This window comes from Oryx dammah, unplaced genomic scaffold (genome assembly GCF_014754425.2).
Source record: "Oryx dammah isolate SB20612 unplaced genomic scaffold, SCBI_Odam_1.1 HiC_scaffold_11056, whole genome shotgun sequence".
Classification (NCBI taxonomy): Eukaryota; Metazoa; Chordata; class Mammalia; order Artiodactyla; family Bovidae; genus Oryx; species Oryx dammah.
Window position 1 is genome coordinate 1144372 of NW_024080450.1, and position 22429 is coordinate 1166800.

The window sequence follows — 22429 nt, forward strand, 5'->3', positions numbered from 1 at the left end:
CAGAAGGAGAAGTCTGAGGCAGACAAGCCTGAATTCCTGAAAGGTTTTTGAAGCTTCCTCCCAGAAGCTGTCAAACTACAGAAGAAGACAGCCCAAAGTCCCTCGTTTGGCCCTCGGAACTTGCAACCCCGCATCTCTGGTCCAGCCTGCTCTCCCACCACTCTGAGATGCATGCCAGCAAGGTACTCACATTTCCTGAGCTTGGCCTCTGCTTTCCCACTTCTGCACCTTTGCTTTTACCATTCCTCCTGCCAAGAATGCCACCTTCTCCTTCTCCCTCCCTGTTCCCACTCTGTGCATGCATGCTAAGTCCTGACCGACTCTGTGACCCCATGGACTGTAGCCTGCTAGACTCCTTTGTCCACAGGATTTCCCAGGCAAGAATACTGGAATGGCTTGCCATTTCCTTCTTCAGGGGATCTTCCCGACCCAGGGACCAAACCTGCGTCCGTTACATCTCCGGCATCGACAGGCGGGTTCTTTACCACTAGCACCACCCAGAAAGCCCTATCTCGGCTCCCACTATCTTGACCTAACAAAACCCTACCCAGCTAGCCTCTGCCAGTTCCATCATCTAATCTGGACCTTTCTCCTACCTCCCTCTCTTCTTTCTGTCGGCACTCTGAGCAAGGATCTGCCCTGCCTCACATCACCACCATTAGCCTTGGCTGTGGAGAGATGAAGGACGAAATGTAACTTCAAATAGATACTCTGTTGTCTCCAGGTTTTGTTCTGCAAAAGGGGACAGAATTATGAAAAGAAGCATAATAGTGCAGTGCACACCAGAGGCAGCTAGGAGATTCCAGCAAGGGAGATCCCCCATTCTAAAACACTGCCCAAAGAAGACCCTCTACTCTTGGATGCGGCATTTCAGTCATTCTGTGAAGTCAAGGGAGGAGCCCATGAAGGAGTGGTGCCCCCGCAGGCCACCAGGGTGATCAGAGTAACCCTGATGATCAATGGGATAACAGATGTCCCAGCGAATTCCTTCATAGTAAAGCACTTTTCTATTTTCACTATTAAGAGATATTAGTGTGAGCATCCTGAGGGCAGGAACTGGTAATGACTCCACTGCCTAGTTCTCAGTTCTCTTACAGGACCTGACATTGCTGAGGGCTCCCTTGCTCCATCTAGAGACTTCTCCACCCCCAATAGTTCTTTCTCAATATCCTTGACCCCTCTGGGAATGGGTGCTTGACCCCCTAGTCTTCTGTTTCTACACATTCTCCTGGGTGCTCTTATGCCCACCCACAGATTCATCTTCTTCTTTGTCTTGAAGCTCAAATGACAAAGCTTAGATTTTCAAATTTGTGACAGAGTACTCATACTCATTATCTTAAAAAATCAACCTCATTGTGTTCTTTTTGCACCCCAACCATCATCTTTTTTTTCCACTCCAAACTTCCATCTCCTCTAGTATCTCCTATCTCACTCAAGTGTACGACCATTCAAGCACCCAGGTTGGAAACTGGGAGCCATCAGTTACCTGTCTTTCCCTTATCCTTTTACTAGCGTCTTCTAAGTCTAACAATTCTATCACTTTAATATCTTTTATAACTATCCTCTCCATTCATATCCCCCTTTAATTCAAATCCTTACTCCCTCTAGCCAAACTGCGTTTGATTACCCTAACTCCACTTTCTCTCCACTCTCATAATTATATCTATCACCATTTTCAGCTATTGAGCACTGACCCTGAGCCAACCATTTATAAGCAATTTATGTACATGATCTCATTTAATCTTCATAACCATCCTATGGGGAAGGATTATAACATCATTAAAATCTGTAAAACAGGAGTTTTACAGATGAGGACCCTGAGGCATAGCAAGATGAAGCAACTGACCCAGAGCTGAACATGAACATGTTCCCAAACTCTTAATCACTCTAAGTAATCTTCTTAAAATGTAAACTTGATCACTCTTCTACTTTAAAGCCTCTAAGGGCTCCCCGTCACCCACAAGTGGAATCCCCAAATCCCTAACATGGCATCCACCGCATCTCCACCTCTTTTCCTGCCACAGCCATGGAAGCGTGCTTTGAAAAAGAAAATTCAGTGTAACAGATGATTATTATTGCCACCTACTGGGCACTTGGGGCTTCCCAGGTGGCGCTAGCGGTAACTTGCCTGCCAGTGCAGGAGATGTAAGAGACCCGGGTTCTGTCCCTGGGTAGGGAAGATCCCCTGGAGGAGGGCATGGCAACCCACTCCACTATTCTTGCCTGCAGAATCCCATGGACAGAGGAGCATGGCAGGCTACAGTCCATGGTATTGCAAAGAGTCAGACATGACTGAAGCCACTTAGCACACACTGGGCATTTATCTGCACTTAGACTTGTTTGGGGGCTTCTCAGGTGGCACTAGTGGTAAAGAACCCCCCTGCCAATGCAGGAGACATAAGAGGCATTATAGCTCTGAGTCAGGAAGATTCCCTAGAGGAGGGCATGGCAACCCACTCCAGTATTCTTGCCTGGAGAATCCTATGGACAGAGGAGCATAGGGTCACAAAGAATTGCATATGACTGAAGCAGGTTAGCATGCATGCAGACTTGTTCTGATACACGACATAGTGCACAGTGTAAGCAATCCAGCTGTCCCTGAATATATTTTAGGGGTAAGTCAGGAGATCAAAACTTCTTAAACTGCTCCCTATTATGAAGATATTATTTTAAAAACAAGTATGTGCTCAGATATATCCATGGGGCCCAAATATGGCCTTTGAAGTCAACCATACCTGGTTTGAGTCCCTTCTCTGCTACCTGCTAGGCAAGTTACTTGTCTTCTCAGTATCCTTATCTCTTAAATAGGCATCATACCAATGCCCTCTGAAGGCAACCATAGCCCATAGTTATGAGGATTCAATGAGTCAATGTACATAAAATGCAAATTGCAGTGCCTGGCCAGAGTCTGTGCCCAATAAAGGACTGTTGGTAGTATTATTATTCCCACTTATACACCCTGCTCTGCCTAGCCAAGCAGGATCTGTCTGTCCCTTTGCTTACTAGGAAGCACTTGCCCTAGGGATGACTTACAAGTCTTCAGCAGCTCACACGTCCACCCAAGAGTTCCTTGGTAAAATGTGTTCTTTTCTGGAAAGAGCAGCTCTTTGAAGCGTGCAAACCCACAGACACTGCATCCTCCTTCCTGGGGCCCCAGGAGATTTTGTTCACCATTTCAGTTGTCTTGGTCCTTATTTTAAAACTCCCTAACAGGTTTCCATTAAGCTAAATTGAAACTAAATACCTCACCAGCTTGCAGTTTCCGTTTCTAAAAGGGTAAAAGCTCTTAGTCCCAAAGGAGCAGTAATTTACCAACAAATCTTCCTCCAGCTTCACTGACTGCATTTCAAATCCCTGAGCCTAGAGCAGTGTCTAAAGCACCCAGAAGGTGCTCAATAAGTATGGTTGAAGGAGATCTCAAAATTTTGAAACACTAGGTGAGAGTTCCTCAGATAGCAAGGAGATCAAATCAGTCAATCCTAAAAGAAGTCAACCCTGAATTATTCATTGGAAGTCCTGATGCTGAAGCTCCAATACTTTGACCACCTGATGCAGAAAGCCGACCCACTGGAAAAAGAGCCTAATGCTGGGAAAGATGGAGGGCAGGAGGAGAAGGAGGCAACAGAAAATGAGATGGTTGGATGGTATCACCGACTCAATGGGCAACTTTGAGCAAACTCCAGGAGATGGTGAAGGACAGGGAAGCCTGGTGTGCTTCCATTGGGGTCACAAAGAATATGACACGACTTAGCGACTAAACAACAACAAAGATAAAGGCTAACAGGTACTATCATACACTATTGTGGGCATGCCAACTCATGCAGGGTTAATTGGCAATACCTGCCAAAATTTCAAATGCGTATACCTCTCAACTCAGCAACTCTGCTTTTTTGAATTTTTCCTATATAAATGCGATAGTATTTATATATATATTGTATATATATGCATACTAATGCATAAGTATACTTATGCATACTATAATACATATGCATAAGATGTATATACAAAATTGCTCACTGCAGCCTTTTGGTAATATTTCAAAAATGGGGGAAAAAAACTAAATATTCATCCATAGGGGCCTAGTGAAATACAATATGGTATAGCCATTCAATGGGATATTATGCATATTTTTAAAAGAATGCGGTAACTTTTATGTATTGTTATGTAAAGCCTCCAAGCTTTTTTTATTGTTAAACAAGCAAGTTACATATACAGATGACCCATCATCTTACTTTAAGAATGTGTGCACACACGAAATTTCTGGAAGAATAATGTAGATTCCATTGAGAGTGGTTTGGTCCAGGAAATGTGTCTGGGGAGTTGCAGGAAAGGGAAAAAATGCGGTTTACCTTATACTCATTCTCATGGTTTTAATATTTTAAATGTAAATGTGCATTACTTTTATAATTTAAAATGCTAATTAAGAATTTTTAAAGTTAATACAGTTAAAGACGGTAGTTTTTTTTTTTTTTCCTATTAATGCAGTGTTAGCATAATGCTCAGAATGCAGAAAAAGGAACATGAGACCAAACTCACGCTTCCCTGGAAGACCAAGAGGGAAGAAGCCAAAGCTATGGGCCTCTTCCCAAATAAGGCTAGAGACAGCAAGGCCGGGTAGGGTTTAAAACCTGAAGCTCTGGTGTAAGCCTGGCTGGATTCCTGATTCTGTCACCAACTACATGTGCGAACTTGAGCAAGGTATTTATGTCCTCATCCTCATTCTCTCACTTATAAGGCAGAGAAAAATATTAGTACTTTCCTTAGATTTGCCGTCAGGATAAAATACAACAATACATGATGAGAACCTTACTCAGAGCCTAGCACTCAGTAAGCCCTCAAGTACCAGAGGCAGTGTTATTACTTTATTATTCTACCATGGTCTGCTGCATGCCGATTGACTCTCATTCTGAGGGCATTTATTGAATAGTTGAAAAGTGTGTTGTCCAGGTCCCATGAAATCCTTGTCAGAAAGGAAGCTATAAATCTCAGGGTGTACAGCAGAGGGATGAAACTAAAAAAACTCCGTTTATACAGCATCTTTCAGTTTACTGAACACTTTGGAGTGCATCATCTCATTTGGCCCTTATTCTCATCTTTTGTGGGTGGATGTTGAATCTTGTCAAGAAAATTAGAGATACCAAGGGAACATTTCATGCAAAGACGGGCACAATTAAGGGCAGAAATGGTATGCACCTAACAGAAGCAGAAGATATTAAGAGGTGGCAAGAATATACCGAAGAACTAGTACAAAAAAGGTCTTCATGACCCAGATAATCACGATGGTGTGATCACTCAGCTAGAGCCAGACATCCTGGAATATGAAGTCAAGTGGGCCTTAGGAAGCATCACTACGAACAAAGCTAGTGGAGGTGATGGAATTCCAGCTGAGCTATTTCAAATCCTGAAAGATGATGCTGTGAAAGTGCTGCACTCAATATGTCAGCAAATTTGGAAAACTCAGCAGTAGCCACAGGACTGGAAAAAGTCAGTGTTCATTCCAATCCCAAAGAAAGGCAATGCCAAAGAATACTCAAACTACTGCACAATTGCACTCATCTCACATGCTAGTAAAGTAATGCTCAAAATTCTCCAAGCTGGGCTTCAACAATACGTGAACCATGAACTTCCAGATGTTCAAGCTGTTTTTAGAAAAGGCAGAGGAACCAGAGATCAAATTGCCAACATCTGATGGATCATTGAAAAAGCAAGAGAGTTCCAGAAAAACATCTATTTCTGCTTTATTGACTATGCTGAAGCCTTTGACTGTGTGGATCACAATAAACTGTGGAAAATTCTGAAAGAGATGGGAATACCAGACCACCTGACCTGCCTCCTGAGAAACCTGTATGCTGGTCAGGAAGCAACAGTTAGAACTGGACATGGAACAACAGACTGGTTCCAAATAGGAAAAGGAGTACGTCAAGGCTGTATATTGTCACCCTGCTTATTTAACTTATATGCAGAGTACATCATGAGAAATGCTGGGCTGGAAGAAGCACAAGTTGGAATCAAGATTGCCGGGAGAAATATCAATAACCTCAGATATACAGATGACACCACCCTTATGGCAGAAAGTGAAAAGGAGCCAAAGAGCCTCTTGATGAAAGTGAAAGAGGAAAGTGAAAAAGTTGGCTTAAAGCTCAACATTCAGAAAACTAAGATCATGGCATCTGGTCCCATCACTTCATGGGAAATAGATGGCGAAACATTGGAAACAGTGTCAGACTTTATTTTTGGGGGCTCCACAATCACTGCAGATGGTGATGCAGCCATGAAATTAAAAGACACTTACTCCTTAGAAGGAAAGTTATGACCAACCTAGACAGCATATTAAAAAGCAGAGACATTACTTTCCCAACAAAGGTCTGTCTAGTCAAGACTATGGTTTTTCCAGTAGTCAGGTATGGATGTGAGAGTTAGACTATAAAGAAAGCTGAGCACCAAAGAATTGATGCTTTTGAACTGTGGTGTTGGAGAAGACTCTTGAGAGTCCCTTGGACTGCAAGGAGATCTAACCAGTCCATCCTAAAGGAAATCAGTCCTGAATGTTCATTGGAAGGACTGATGTTGAAGCTGAAACTCTAATACGTTGGCCACCTCATGTGAAGAGCTGACTCATTTGAAAAGACCCTGATGCTGGGAAAGATTGAAGGCAGGAGGAGAAGGGGATGACAGAGGATGAGATGGTTGGATGGCATCACCGACTCAATGGCCATGAGTTTGAGTGAACTCCGGGGCTTGGTGATGGACAGGGAGGCCTCGTGTGCTGCAGTCCATGGGGTCGTAAAGAGTTGAACACGACTGATCGACAAGGAGAAGAGTTGAAGCTTGTCAACTTCTTTTCTGAATCTATTATGATGTTGTCATATGGTTTCCCCCTCTTTTTTCGGTTAATGTGAAGAAATATATTGATTGGGTTTTTAATGTTGAGCTAACTTTGTCTTGTTGAAATAAACCTCACTTGGTCTATTATTTTATTAATATATTGCTAGAACAGATTTGCTAATATTTCATCAGATTTTTTTGCATTTATATTCATGAAGGATGTTGGCCTACCCTCTTTTCTTATAACAGTTTTGATTTTGATATCAGAATTATACTGACATCAAGTCAGTTGGAACTGATACCCTTCTCTGTTTCCTCTAAGACTTTGTATAAGATTGGTGTTAAATTTATTCCTGACATATCTATTCATCAGTGAACCCATTTGGCCTAGAGTTTCTTTGTGGGAAGGTTTTAAATTATGAATTCAATTTCTTTAAGTAGATATGGTCTTCATATTTTCCATTTCTTTTTGTGTTAAGGCAAACTTTTTTTTTTTTCAAGAAATTTGTCCATTCCATTTACACTGTTGAATTTATTGCCATAAAGTTGTTGATAATATCCATTTATTACCCTTTTTAATGTCTGTACAATCTGTAGTGATATCACATTTTTCATTCCTGTTATTGGCTATTTTGTTTTCTTTTTTTCTTGATGAGCCAAGCTTGCTAAGTTTTATCAATTTTATCAATCTTTTCAATGAACCAACTTCTGACTTTGTTAATTTTCTCTATTGTTTTTCTAGCGTTTCTATGAAACAATAAGATGAGTAAATTAATAAAAGAAAGGGAATCAATGAAATAGATTTTGCTTCTGTTATTCTGGATTTAATTTGCTCATCTTTTTCTATTTTCTTAAGGTAGAAACTTAGAACATTTATTTTAAATCTTTTTTCTTTTCTGAAATAGGCATTTAAAACTACACATTTTTATTAAGTCCAACTTCAGCATAACCCCACAATTTGTGATGTTTTATTTTCATTGTTGTTGTTTAGTCACTATGTCGTGTCCAACTCTTTTGCCACCCCATGGACTATAGCCTGCCAGGCTCCTCTGTCCATGGGATTTCCCAGGCAAGAATACTAGAGTGGGTTGTCATTTCCTTCTCCAGGGGATCTTCCCAACCCAGGGATCAAACCCACATCTACTGCATTGGCAGGCGGATTCTTTACCAGTGAGCCATCTGGGAAGCCCATCCAATTAAAAGCATTTTTTAATTTCCTTTTTTTTTTTTTTTTTTTACATTTAGAAGTGCATTTGTCAATTCCTAAATATTTAGGGATTTGCTATTTATGATTAATTTCATTTTGGTCAAACTATTCCTAGTATCCTGAGATTCTTCCTGTCATGGACTGATGTTGATTTTGAATTGAATGAAAACCTGTAAGGTATTAATATTTTGAAATGTATTGAGACTCACTGTACGTCCCAGTGTACGATCTATTTTTTTTTTAACATTCTGCCATTCTTGGGTTCTATAAATGTTAATTAAGTCAAGTTGGTTAACAGATCTACATATTTCAACTGAGTGAAAAGTGTTAAAATCTCCAGCTATCATTGTATCCTTTTATATTTCTCCATTTAGCTCTGGTCAGTTTTTGGTTGATATATTTCGAAGTGCTATTAGCAGGTACATACACATTTGAGATTTCACATCACCTCTTGAATTGATCTTTTATCATTATGAAATGTCCATATTTTTCTTTGGAAATACTCTTTGTCTTGAAGCCTACTTAGCTCTGATAATACTATAGTCATATAGCTTTCTTATGCTTGCTACTTGCATGGTATGTTTTACCACACTTTTTAGTTTTCAAACTTTCTATGTCTTTACACTTAAACTATACTTCCTACAAGCAGCATAAAGTTGGGTCTTGCTTGTTTCCCCCCCTAGCTTGATAATCTCTGCCTTTCAATTGAAAGTATTGGTGTGATTGTCTTTACCATACTCCCCTTTGTTTTCTATTTTTCATCTACTTTTTCCTCTGTTCATCTTCTCCCTTCTTTTATGTTAGTTTAGGTTTTTAGTATTTCATTTTATTTTCTCTGTTGGATTTTTAGCTGTGCCTTTTTGTATTACTTTCTAGTGGTTGCTCTAAGGTTTACAGTATGTACCTTAAACCAATCATAGTCTATTAAGAATAAATAACACACCACTTCATATTTAACAAAGTAATAACCTTCAGTTCAGTTCAGTCACTCAGTCGTGTCCGACTCTTTGTGACCCCATGAATCTCAGCACGCCAGGCCTCCTTGTCCATCACCAACTCCCAGAGTTCACGCAGACTCACGTTCATCGAGTCAGTGATGCCATCCAGCCATCTCAACCTCTGTCGTCCCCTTCTCCTCCTGCCCCCAATCCCTCCCAGCATCAGAGTCTTTTCCAATGAGTCAACTCTTCGCATGAGGTGGCCAAAGTACTGGAGCTTCAGCTTTAGCATCATTCCTTCCAAAGAAATCCCAGGGCTGATCTCCTTCAGAATGGACTGGTTGGATCTCCTTGCAGTCCAAAGGACTCTCAAGAGTCTTCTCCAACACCCGAGTTCAAAAGCATCAAATTCTTCGGCGCTCAGCTTTCTTCACAGTCCAACTCTCACATCCATACATGACTACTGGAAAAACCACAGCCTTGACTAGACGGACCTTAGTCAGCAAAGTAATATCTCTGCTTTTGAATGTGCTGTCTAGGTTGGTCATAACTTTTCTTCCAAGGAGTAAGCGTCTTTTAATTTCATGGCTGCAGTCACCATCTGCAGTGATTTTGGAGCCCCCCAAAATAAAGTCTGACACTGTTTCCACTGTTTCCCCATCTATTTGCCATGAAGTGATGGGACCGGATGCCATGATCTTCGTTCTCTGAATGTTGAGCTTTAAGCCAACTTTTCCACTCTCCTCTTTCACTTTCATCAAGAGGCTTTTTAGCTCCTTTTCACTTTCTGCCATTAGGGTGGTGTCATCTGCATGTCTGAGGTTATTGATATTTCTCCCAGCAATCTTGATTCTAGCTTGTGCTTCTTCCAGTCCATCACACCTTAATTCTATTTACCACCACAACCTCATCTTTGAGGTTGTTGTCACATATTTTATTTCTATATACATTATAAGCTTCAGCTTACAGTGGTATTATTTTTGTTTTAAACAGTCATATGCCTCTTAAGAAAATTAATAGAAGCCAAATATCTAGTATTTTATCTTTAGGCCCATATTTAGTATTACTAGTACTTTTGGGGCCTTCCCACAGACAGCGCTTCCATCAGGTGTCATATTCCCTCTGCTTAAAGAACTTCTTTCCATACTTCTTTTTTCTTTAAGATTCATTTGGTTGTGTCAGGTCTTAGTTGTTTCCATGCAGAGGTGGGAGAAGAGGGGATTCTTCCCCAACCAGAGATCAGACCCATGTCCCTTCCACTGCAAGGCAAATTCTTAACCTCTGGACCACCAGGGAAGTCCTGCTTTCTGTACTTCTTATAGTGAAGGTCTGCTGATGGCAAATTTTGTCAGTTTTAGTTTATCTGAAAATGTATTTATAGAAAGTCTTCCTTTGAGGGATATTTTTATTGGACACAGAATTCTGGCTTGATGGTAATTTTCTTTCAGTACATTAACTATGACATTCCATTGTCTTCTGACTGCTTTTGTTTACAGTTGGAAGTCAGTCATGACCCTATTATTCCATTCTGTGTATTGTGTCATTTTTCTCTGGTTACTTTCAAGATTTTATTTTTATCCTTGGCATTTTGATTGTGAGCAACCTACCTTTGGTTTTCCTTGATTTATCCTGCTTTGGGCTCATTGAACCTCTGCTAATATGTTTTCCACCAAATTTAAGAGATTTTTGACAATTTTTTTTTTTAACTACTTTCCCTCTCCTCTTCTTCCTTCTGGGATTCCAGCTACTTGCAAGTTACAGATACAAATACGACATATTCCCACAGGTCACTAAGGCTCTTTATTGCTTCTAATCTTGTTTTTCTCTGTTTTTCAGACTGGATAATCTCAATGGTCTATCTTCACATTTACTATTAGGAGAGTTCTGATATTTATTTTTCTATTGTTTCCATTTTGGAGGCTTAGATTCCCCATTCTTTAAGTCAATACTTTTTTTTAGTCCATAAATGTATTTTAACAACTGCTTTCAAGCCATTGCCTACTAATTCCAACACTGGATATCACTGGTATCACAGTGCTCTCCTTTGGCTCTCTCTCCCTGAGCCATGATCAAGAAATTGACCCAAGAACTTCCCTGGTAGTCCAGTGGCTAAGGCTCCATGTTCCCAGCGCAGGAGGCCCAGGCTCAGTCCCTGGTCAGGCACAATGCAACTAAGAGTTCATGCATGCCACATGAACTAAAGATCCTGCATGCCACAACTAAAAGAGGGCATATGCTGCAACTAAGACCCAGTGCAGCCAAAAAAATGAATAAGTATTAGTTCATTAGTTATACATTTGAAAAAAGAGTTTAAAAAGAGAAGAAACTGACCCAATGCCGAAAGCAAAGATAAACATGTAACTCATGTTTGGGTGTTCTCCTTCCCTTAGGATTGGGCGGGTACCGAAACCAGCTGCTTCACATATTGTGTCCAGGATTACAGGCTGTTCATAGTGAGATGGTGAGTCCAGTATGAAATGCTCCATCATGGCCACAATATATTTCCTATGTCAAGGTCTGTAAAAGTTATGCATAGAGTGTGATGCATTTAAAAATTCATGTAGAAATGTGCTATTAAAAAAAAAAAAAAACCTCTTAAAGTAAAAGGCTTTTGTAAAGGACAGAACCTTTTGTAATGTAAATATCAGCCCTGAATGGAAGCAACCAGTTGGAAAATATCTGAGGCCCTTTCCGAACAACGTATGAGAAAGACTTATCAGAAGCAATGTAGAAATTACTCTCAATAAAGCAGGTTATATCCTGCACAGAAGGAGCCAAGGAAAGACCATACCTCCTTCTAAGGGAAATTGCCCTGCTTCACAGCTTTGGCTCCTTAGAGAGTCATAGGACCATATCCCTCCTTGATACAGCCTAGCGTGAACAGGTAAGCTGGAGACAATCAGATTTCTTCTCCAAGGGTTTGAATTGGGACCACAGAGAGAACTGGTGGAGGGATGTAGATACTGATGGAGACGTTTTATGAGACAGAAGAGGCCAGAGTAGCCATGATGAGCTGAAAACACAGTAAGTAATGAGGGAGCTGAAACCATAAAAAAGTTGACTGCTTGGGAAATGAAAATAGGGAATGAAATATAGTTGCTAAGAAAAGTAGAGCGGGGACTTCCCTGGTGGTCCAGTGGTTAAGAACCTGCCTTGCAATGCAGGGGATGTGGGTTCAATCCCTGGGCAGGGAACTAAGATCCCACATGTTACGGAGCAACTAAAGCCCATGTGCCAAAACTACTGAGACCTTGAGTGACAACAAAAGATCCGGAATGATACAACGAGGATTCCACGTGCCTCAGCTAAGACCCAGTGCAGGCAAATAAATAAATATTAAGAAGAAGAAGAAAAGTAGAGAAGCTATGAGAGACATGGAGAAAGAAATTAGTACCAACATCTGTTTCAGAACAAAGAGGTTTCTGAGTCTAATTCTAGGCTATTTATGTATTTATAATATCTACCCACAAACCCCTAAAATATACACTTTCCTCTTCACCCATCTCACCTTGTTTTTGAAGTAACATATGTGAGCCTCTATTCTTCGCCACTTACAGAGCTTAGCTAAAGGCACATATATTGTGCCTTACAGTTTTCCAGGCTCATAAAGGGCAGAAGTTGGATAGGCTCAGGCATTCCAGGCAGAGGGAAAAGAATCATTAACAAAGATGCAGGGACCTGGATCCAAGTGTCTGTCCAGGGATTAGCAGATTTGTCTTATCCATTTGTATTCCAATTTGTTCCAAAGCAAGATTTGAGGCTGAATGTATGACACATGGAAAAAATAAGTAACTGAGAAAATGGATGTCTGATAGGAATAGAAATAGGAAAAGAAGGTTAATATCAGGAGTGGGGTCCCTAAAAAAATTAACAGAATTGGGTGTTTTGACTAAAACAAAGAAGGCATGAGTTGCTTCTTCTGCAGGCCTACAAGGAAAAGTTAGCGTTCAGGGTATTGCAGTACATACCTTTCCATCAGACTTCCAGGGTGGCACTAGTGATAAAGAACCTCCCTGCCAATGCAGGAGAGGTAAGAGATGTGGGTTCAATCCCTGGGTCGGGAAGATCCCCTGGAAGAGGGCTTTGCAACCCACTCCAGTATTCTTGCCTGGAGAATCCCACAGAGAAACCTGGCAGGCTACAGTCCATAGGGCCACAAAGAGTTGGACATGACTGAAGCGACTTTGCATGTATGCGCACACCTTTCCATCAGTCATTATTTACTCACCCACTAATTCATCCAGTCATTATTTATTCATCCAGTATTTATTAAGCATCTACTATGTACCAGATGCTAGGATGGCAGCTAAAGAAGAATAAAAGTTGAGTTGGTCCCACTCCAAGGATTCTCAAATCTAGGAAATGAGCTAAACGGAAGACATAAACACACTACCAGAATCCAGAGACTCTTTGAACAGGACAAAGTATTGTGAGACACAAAGCAGGGAAACCAGTTTGATTAACAGCCGTGTTTTTTGCTCACTTCTTCCATACCACTCAGTCTCAGCAATTGGGAAAATTGAACACTTCATACCAATTTCTAGCTGGCAGAAAACAATTTCATATGGCTTGTTCACAGCTGGAGCCAGAGAACCAAAATTATTCTTCAGCATCTGCTTGCAGGCTGCAAAGCCCAGGGATAAGCACAAGACACCTCTACTATTATTATTCAACTACCTGGCAAGTACTGAGTACTAGCAATGTGCAGTAAACGAGGTGAGGGGTAGGGGATGGGGGTGGAGACCAAGCTCTGGCCTCAAATGCTCCCAGCTGTTTTGTAATCTGATAATTGGGCATGAAAAACCTCAGACCATAGCTCTGAAAATAGCATGACTGCAATCATAACAAAATGGAACAACCACTGGCAAAATTTATTTTCTAGTTATCACTTCCAGAAGGAATTCTGTAACACAACTAGAGAAAGAGAAGAGAAAATTCTTTCAACTTCCTGTCACTAAGCCTCTGAATTATCCTCATCTACATCCATCCCTTCCTCCTTTCTCCTTTTCTGTTACAAAGTGTTCCACCCCTTGGCCACAACTGACACACTTCCACCTCCTCAGACACTTGGTTCTAGTCTTCATTTTATCTCTTTCATCTTCAACTTCTCTCTGTTTCTGCCAGGCAAATGCCTCACCTTAGCACTTAATATATTCAAGCCTTCATTTCATCTGAAAAAAAAAAAGAAATCCTGTCTACATGGTCTTTATGCCTTCTTAGCTCAATTCCGTCTGCTTTTTATCTCTCAAACTGTCTCCAAGATCTTCAATGACTTCCTAATTATCAAATCCAATGCTGTGTCTAGTTCTCTTCATTAGCAGATGCATCATGACTGACCACATAACCAGTAAGCACTCTGCTCCCCAGAAGAACATTATTCTTCCTTAGTCTTCTAATCTCTCTGGTCAGTTCTTATCCTACATGTTGGACCTTTGTCCAAACCTTGAATCATGGTGTTCCTTCTAGAAATCGTCCCTGATTCCCTCAGAATCAGTGTTAGGATCACCAACCACAGGTTTCCACTGCGCCAATGCTACTTCCTCAGCTGCTTCCCATAGTTCATTTAACAATCATTCGTCAAGAGCAATGGCCACTGTGCTAGGAGCTGAGAATACAGCTGTGAGGAAAAACATCCACAGGCCCTGCTCTCAAGGCCTCACAATCTAATGGGAGAGACATACACTAATAAAATAATTACACAAACAAGTGAATAATTACACCCTGGGATGCATGCTCTAGAAGAGAAGATCACGGACAATGAAACTATAAATACAGAGAAAACTTCACTCTCTTCATTAACAAGGCACAGACCGTTAAGGTGGTTGTGGGGGCTGCTGTTTGGACCAGAGTCTTGTGAGTGAGTGCAGCAGTGAGGGAGAGAGGGCATGGAGAATGTTCCACAAAGAAGGGACAACAAAGAACTGAAGTATAGCAATGACTGGGGAACAGTGGTACAAGTGAAGGCTTAGATACCCAAGCAGGCCTCAGCCCATATAGGCACCTGAGGGTTTTTTTGTTTGTTTGTTTTACCTGAGAGTTTTTAAAAAAATTCGTCCCTCTTTGGGACTTCTCTCATGGTCCAGTGGCTAAGACTCCAAGCTCCCAATGCAGGGGGCCAGGGGTCAATCCCTGGTCAAGGAACTAGATCCCACATGCTGCAACTAAGACCCAGGGTAGCCAAATAAATAATAATAATAATAAATAAGATAAACAACTGGTTCCTCTCCTAAAAGAAGTAGGAAGTCACTGAAGGGTTTTGAGTGGGGGGTGGCATAATCAGATTGACAGTTGATCCCTTGGTATGGTATAGAGAATGGATTGGAAGGGACCTGGGTAGATGAGAGGAGTACCGGTGATAAAGCTTGACAAAGCTTTTACAACTGTCGAGGTGAGAGATGACAGTAGACAGGGCTAATGGGGTGGCCATGAATAGGAACAAAGTGATCTGATTCAAGAGATTTAGGAAGTAAAGGGGCAAAGTCTCAGATCAAGGGCTCGAAGAAGAGATGAGGATGAGAATGTAAGGATGTGAGGAAGCAAGGATGACACTGAGAAGGGTCACAAGAGGAAGGATCGAACTTAGGACAAAGAGAAGTGTATCAACTTGCCTCCGATTCTGCTCACCTCCTCCTGTCCTTTCTTCTGTGGCTCCCAGGCCTAGTCATCAGACTCAAAATCTCTGAATCATCTAAGACTGTCTTCTGGCCTTGAAACTCTTGCCCACTTACCCCTACCCTCATTACACCTCATTAAGATCAGTATTTCTCAAAGTATTGTCCCGGAGGGGCTTTTGAAGAGATCACAAGAAGTGATGTAAAAAGGCAAGACTTTTCTTTGGTTCCTACAGGCAAATGATGCAAAATTCCAGACTTTTGATTTTTTTTTTATGGTAACTGAGTTATAAAAGAGTACTAAAACTTGTTAGTCATAAACTAAAATTAGCCTTTAACTGGATTTCACAGAAGACTCTAATTCAGTTCTCTGCTGAGGAGTCTGGCTGCCAGGCAATGTTTGGCAACGATGCAAAATTCCTCTTGCATATACACATGCAGCCAGTTGGAATTCTCGAAATTTTCAGGAAGGACACTCTGTTATTGGGGTATTACCAGTGATGTTTTGAGCTGGTCCTGGTTTATGGTGCCTGACGTTCATGAATTTTAATTACAAATTATGATTCATGGAGCTTCATCATGATCAATTTAATATGCCATGGTTATTTGATTAACCCTCTGGAATAGAGGGGAACATGTCTCTGACCGTATTTCCTGCCACTTTCCTCCTCCCTTCCTCACTGATCCAGAACATGTGTGAGCAAGCTCCCATCTCAGGAACTTTACACTTACTATGCCCTCTGTCAGGAATGCCTTCCCCCCAGAATATCACACAGTTAATTCCTTCACTGCCTTCAGGTCTTTCTCAAATGTCACCTCTATGAGCCACTGCTTCCCCCCGTCTCCCCTGCCAAACCACTATGTTGAAACCATAATATTCTGGTTCCCTGAACTTCCTATTCCTTTCCCTGCCTTATTTTTCTTCAGGACACCCATCATCATCTGACAAACAATATATTTTACTTATTTGTTTATTGACAATTTATCTCCAACTAAAAGATAAGCTCCCTGAGAGCAGGGTTTTGTGTTTGTTTTATTTGTTGCTATATCACCAGTGGGCTTCCCTGGTGGCTCAGTGGTAAAGAACCCGCCTGCCAATGCAAGAGACACAGGTTCAATCCCTGGGTTGGGAAGATCCCTTGAAGAAGGAACCCCCTGAAATGGCAACCCATTCCAGTATTCTTGGCTGGGAAATCCATGCACAGAGAAGCCTGATAGACTATAGTCCATGAGGTTCCAAAAGAATCCGAAACAATTTAGTGACTAAACAACAACAACAAATATCATCAATACCTAGAACAATACCTGGCATATAGTAGGTGCTCAGTAAATAATTGTTGAATGAGAATATTTATATCATCAGCATTTTTGTCCTCAATTTCCAACGCCCAGCTCTTAAAGCATGGGTACATATATTTCAAATCTGAACCATTCACAGCCTTACTACCAAAGCAGATATAAATATAAACCCAGAAAAGTGTGCTTCTACAGTTACAATTCCTTGTTATCACTCCCCACCAGTCTCCTCATCCAAGGCTCACCCTTTTCTAGCCTTCAAACTCACCCAGATCAAAATTTCCAAACAACAATTGGAAGCATTCAGAATTCATATTCTACCCATTTTCAGGATTTAATATATTCCAGGCATTGTGCTAGGTTCAGGGGAATCAACAATGAATGAGACAGACATGATCCTTGACATCAGAGTTTTGACATTTACAGTCTAGTAGGGATATCACTACATCCTGCCTCCAGAAAGGGACCTTAACCCTTGATAGGAGAATATGCTGGGCAAACTGAGATGTGATGTATGAACAGGAGATTAAGGAGAGATTTGGGGCAGGTTGGGATGGGGCAGGTGGCAGCAGACAAAAAGACTGTACCAAGCAGTCAGAGGAAATAGCAGTGTCAAAGGCTTAGAGGAGAACAACAGCATGGATGTCATTTTCCAGGAAGTGAGGGCAGTTCCGGTGTGGTGGAACTGAGGAATCTTCACAGAGCAACGATGAAATCTGAAATCAGGTGGGTAGCAAAGGTTAGACCTGCCAAGGCCTTCTAGGCCATACAAAGACATTGGACTTTTGGGACTTTATTCTGAGAGCAAGAGGGAGCCAATAGAAGACTTGATCACTGATACAAACAATGGAGTTGAAATTCTTCTCCGTCCCCTGACAAATCCAATCCTGACCTTCCCTCTCCACTGCAGGCCTCCAAGTCATAGCTGCCTCCTTCCTGAAGTTTCTCTGCTGCTCCAACCTGCATACCTCTCTCCCTTTCAACCCCAGGGATTGCATCCTCCCTTATCTTTATATGCCCCTGTTCTGTCTCCCCCACAGGCCTGAGTTTCCAGAGGACAGGGACTTCTCAAGGTTCTCTAGGTTGTCCCACACCCAGTTCATAAATGACTCAGGTTATAGGCCTCATGGAGACAAAAGAGTGATGAATATAACCTAGCACAACCCAGCTTCTGCTCACATCCCACACAAGTATATTTACCCTGTTCTAAAACAACCTTTCCGTCCAAAGCAGCAGCATTGATGTGTGCAAGGCCAGTTGACCCATGTTTCTGTCTCCTGTTTGCTGTCACCTCTCTCCACTCTCAGTTTACCTAAAACCGCTAATGTCTCCCCTAATGGACTGGAGAAACTGATTCCCAAGCTTGTTCAAACCCCTAGAAAAATCCAATCTAGTAATTACTTGGGGCTAGGAAGTTGGGGAGAATGGACTGGGATGAGGTACAAGGAAACTTTGGGGAGTAGAGGAAGTGTGTTATATCTTTATTGTTGTAGTGGTTCACAACTGTATAACTTTGTAAAATCTTGTCAACATATACAACTAAAACGGTCCATTTTGTTGTATGTGAACCAGTCCTCAGCAATGCCAAATTTAAAACAAACTGCATGTATATTATGGGTCAGCAGCCCCAAGGATAGTACGAGTTTCAAAACACAGTTCAACCCTGACATAAAACTAGGGCAAGGCCATACGGGAAAAGCAGCCTTTCCATAGTTTCAGAGATCTAAGAATGGTGGGCGCACCATGGTGGGCCAGGTGAAAGAAGCAAAGGAGACCGGGCAAGTAATATGGAGGGGTGCGTGCTAAGCCGCTTAGACGCCACTCCATGGACTGTAGCCTGCCAGGCTCCTCCATCCATGGGATTATCTGGGCAAGAATACTGGAACAGGCTGCCACTTCCTACTCCAGGGGATATTCCCGACCCAACGATCAAATCTGAGTTTCCTGCATCTCCTGCATTTGCAGGCAGATTCTTTACCACGGTGCCACCTGGGAAACCTAATATAGAGGAAGTCAGACCCAAATATGTAGAGTCATAAACAGCAGGCACACAGATACGGTCTCCAAATCTCAAAATACCTAGGCCTGAGATATTATTTAAGAATAAATAAATAGGAGCCCTGCTTCACAAAGCAAGAAACTGCATATTAATTGTAAGACGATGATTCGTAAAGTGAAAGTGAAGTGAAAGTCACTCAGTCCTGTCTGACTCTTTGCAACTCCATGGACTATATATAGAGTCCAAGAAATTCTCCAGGCCAGAATACTGGAGTGGGTAGCCTTTCCCTTCTCCAGGGGATCTTCCCAACCTAGGGATCGAACCCAGGTCTCCCGCATTGCAGGTGGATTCTTTACTGACTGAGCTATCAGGGAAGCCCGATAATTCGTAAAGAGTTTGGAAAAAGTGATCCTTGAAGAATTGAGTGGCTTCGTCACAGAGAGCTCCTCAAGAAGCTGGGCCTTGCTTCTCCTCCCAGGGTGAGCTGGGTGGGTTAAGAAGGGTGACTCTTAGGTTTCCTGTGAGAAGAGATGACATCTGTCCAGGTGGCAACAAGGGCAGTCTGGATGGGCCAGTTTGGAGTGTGCAGTGTGTGAAAGGAGATGGGAAAAGAGCTTCTTTCCTCTTTGTCTGAGTGCTCTCTCCTCACAAGTCTCCCAACACAGAAGACCTGAAGCATACAACCCCATATAATCTGTGTCTCTCTGTACAGTTCTCCTCCACTTCTTTTGTGAGCTCCCGAAGGCCTGTGTCTCCACCTAGTCCAGCACTGGGCACTCAGAAAAGGACGGGAAAAATAAATTCTTTGGGACAAGACTGTGAGGGCAATGAGGAACATATTGGTAAGAGAGGGGGTGGGGGCTTAAGGAGGATGGGCTGGTCAGGGTGGGTCATGGAGTGAGGGAATGGAATGGTGAGAGGAGGACAAGTGAAAGAGTGGTAGGAAACAGCAGTGCGGGGCAGTGTGGGAGAGGAGGCTAGGATTAGTGGAAGAGAGCAGGACCCGGTCAGAAGTCACTGGGAACACAGGCCAGGAGTCACAGGGAGAAAGTCAACAGGGAAAGGAAGATGAAGCGTCAGTAGCAGAGGTATGATTGGTGGTCACTGGCAGCGAAGGTCAGAGGTCATCAAAACAGAGCAGGTCGAGGTGTGTTACCTGCTTACGAGGAGGCGGTTGTTTGTGGGGCATCTTTGAAGAGGCAGGAAGCATCTCAACACTTGGACCGCCTACAAAACGCTCCTCTGCCTGAGGACAAGAAGTTTGTCCGTCCCCTCAATAATGCACACAAAATCCAGATTCTTTTTCACTTCAATTCCCAGTCTCAGAGGTTCTTTGGGGACAGCCGACGTTGTGGGTCCTCCGCGCCCTTGCAGAAGGGAATCGCCTCCTCCCTCGACGCGGTTACCCAGCAACTAACCAGCAGCCAAGGCGCAGGCGCCTCTGATGCCCCTCCCGGCTCGAGGGGAAGGCGGGGCTGGGCGCGCGGGGAACCACCGGCTCCATTAGGCCCCGCCCCCTCAGGCAAGACGACCGGCGGCCGCGCCACTAGAACTCCTGCATGCGGGAGGGACTCGGTCTCCAGACACCGCCTCCTCATGAATAATGCAGGATTCAGGCGGTGTCCCGGACCCGGAAGTGGAGTTGCCGAGTCACCGCAGTGGCTGAGCTGCTGACAGGAGGCGGCGGCGGAGGAGGAGGCGAGGCAAGACCTGCGGCTTTGCCCTGCCACTGACGCTGTAGCGCTAGGCAAGCCGACGGAGCCACGCCGGCCTCAGCCCGCCTGCAGATCTCCTGCCCCGCGACCAACCCTCCATCTGCCCGACTGGTCCGGGGCGGCCTAGTCTGCACCACCCACCCGGCACCTGGGGCCGCCGCCCGGCGCGGTCCCCGTCGGCGTCCCCGGCCGCGCCCGGCCCCCGGCCCGCTCGCCCGCCGGCACCATGATGGAGGAGATCGACCGGTTCCAGGTGCCCACCGCGCACTCTGAGATGCAGCCGCTGGTGAGGGGGCGGGCGGCGGGCAGGCCAGGGCCGGGAGGGGGCGCTGCCGGAGGGGGAGGGAGGGAGTCAAGCCTTGGGGACTGTGCGGACGCCTCGGATGGGGTAGAGAGCCAAGAAAACGCATCGCCGGGGGAGGGGGACTTGTAGGAAGAGAAATCCGTGGGAGAATATGTGGGATGACAGCAAAGAGGCCTGTAAGGGCGGAGAGCACTGTCAGCGGAGGCAGGCCGAGGGAGCTACGGGGAGCGCCGTCGGATGGAACTGAGCGGGGGCGCAGTGGTGCACAACGTTAGTGGAGGCCGATAGCGGGGAAAGGAAGGGAACTGTCATGGGGCACCGCCGGAGGCAGGCCCAGGGGGCGAGGATGGGAGGTAGGGAGGCGTTTAGACCTAGAGGCCTGTGATGCTCAGAGCGGGGGAGGGGGCCAGGAGCAGTCAGTCTGACGGACGCGAATAGGTTTGTAGAGGAGGAGGGGCCTGCCCGACAGTTCACTGGCAATGGGTGGGAACGCGGGGCCCGGGCCGAGGACCGGTAGGGGGACGGTGTCCATGCAGGACCCGGGGATTCGGTTCTTCTCCGGAGGAGAGTGCACGCAATCTAGGCTGGGGATGCTGGAGCCGGGAAGAGGAGAGCACGGCGGCGAGATGGAGAATCCAGAGCTCAGATGAGAGAGCTCGGAAACGGCGGGAGAGGGGGCGGGGCCGCACAGGAGCCGCCTGTGCCCACCGGTTCGGAAGAGCCCGAGCATCCTAGGCCTGCGTGCTGGGAGTCCTTGCTGGGCTCCGATCCTGCCCGCGGTCCGGGAGTCAGGGAAGAATGATGTCATCGCTGCCGGCGCGGAGAGGATGGAAGGGGGAGGGCCGTGCACGGAGGCTGGCCTGGGAGAGACCATTCCCACTGGGGTCGGCTCCCCGTGTATACCTGACTGGCTGGTACATTTGCCCGGGGAGACACGCTGAGGCCTAGCGGCGGCGTCTCTTCTACTGATATAGGGAGAGGGAGAAGGAGGGGAGTGCCTCGGCTCTGTTCGCTTTGCTTTTCCTTCTTTCCCACTTGGAGTCCTGGTGGGAGCTGGAAGGAGGCAAAGCAGGCCGAGAATCTGAAGGTGTGAGTGAGGTATTCTCTGAGCTCAGGTGGAGCTGAACAGAGCTCTCCAAGTCTTGAAGCTCTGGGGTTCCTAACCCTCTCCCCTCTGTGTTAAGTGAACGTGAGGAACAGATTCCTACCTTTGCCGCCCCTCCCCCACCCCGACCCTGGCTGACAGATGTGCTTTGTGGCATTCTGAGCGAGTAATGTGTACATTACAGCGGCCAAGACAGACCTTGACAGGGACCCATGACCTACTCTAAGCCACACCTTTTGGAGATGGTAGAGGGAATCATTAGAGGCCACCTGGCAGGAGATGTGTCGTTTTTTCCTCCTTTCCTGATGACTTAGTTCTAGGAGCCCAGAGAAGTTCTACAGAAGTGTACAATATTAAACGGGGGAAAGAGATGCTGATGGACTTTTTTCCTAGCCTGATGCCATTATTGGATTGTTTGAGGGCCAGAAA

At 44.3% G+C, this 22429-nt stretch overlaps 1 protein-coding gene across 3 annotated transcripts in view; it reads right to left on the minus strand.

The window, feature by feature from the left end:
- LOC120860305 (dynein intermediate chain 1, axonemal) overlaps nt 1–20421 on the minus strand; it is a 68876-nt gene extending 48455 nt beyond the window's left edge. For 2 of the 3 annotated variants that reach the window (XM_040236086.1, XM_040236088.1), the window contains exon 1: nt 20033–20294. In XM_040236086.1, the coding sequence (XP_040092020.1) occupies nt 20033–20086 (54 nt within the window). In that variant the 5' untranslated portion in view covers nt 20087–20294. Of the gene's footprint in view, nt 1–20032 lie in introns of all 3 variants that reach the window. The other variant, XM_040236087.1, reaches the window with a different exon arrangement.
- Nucleotides 20422–22429: the final 2008 nt, after the last annotated feature.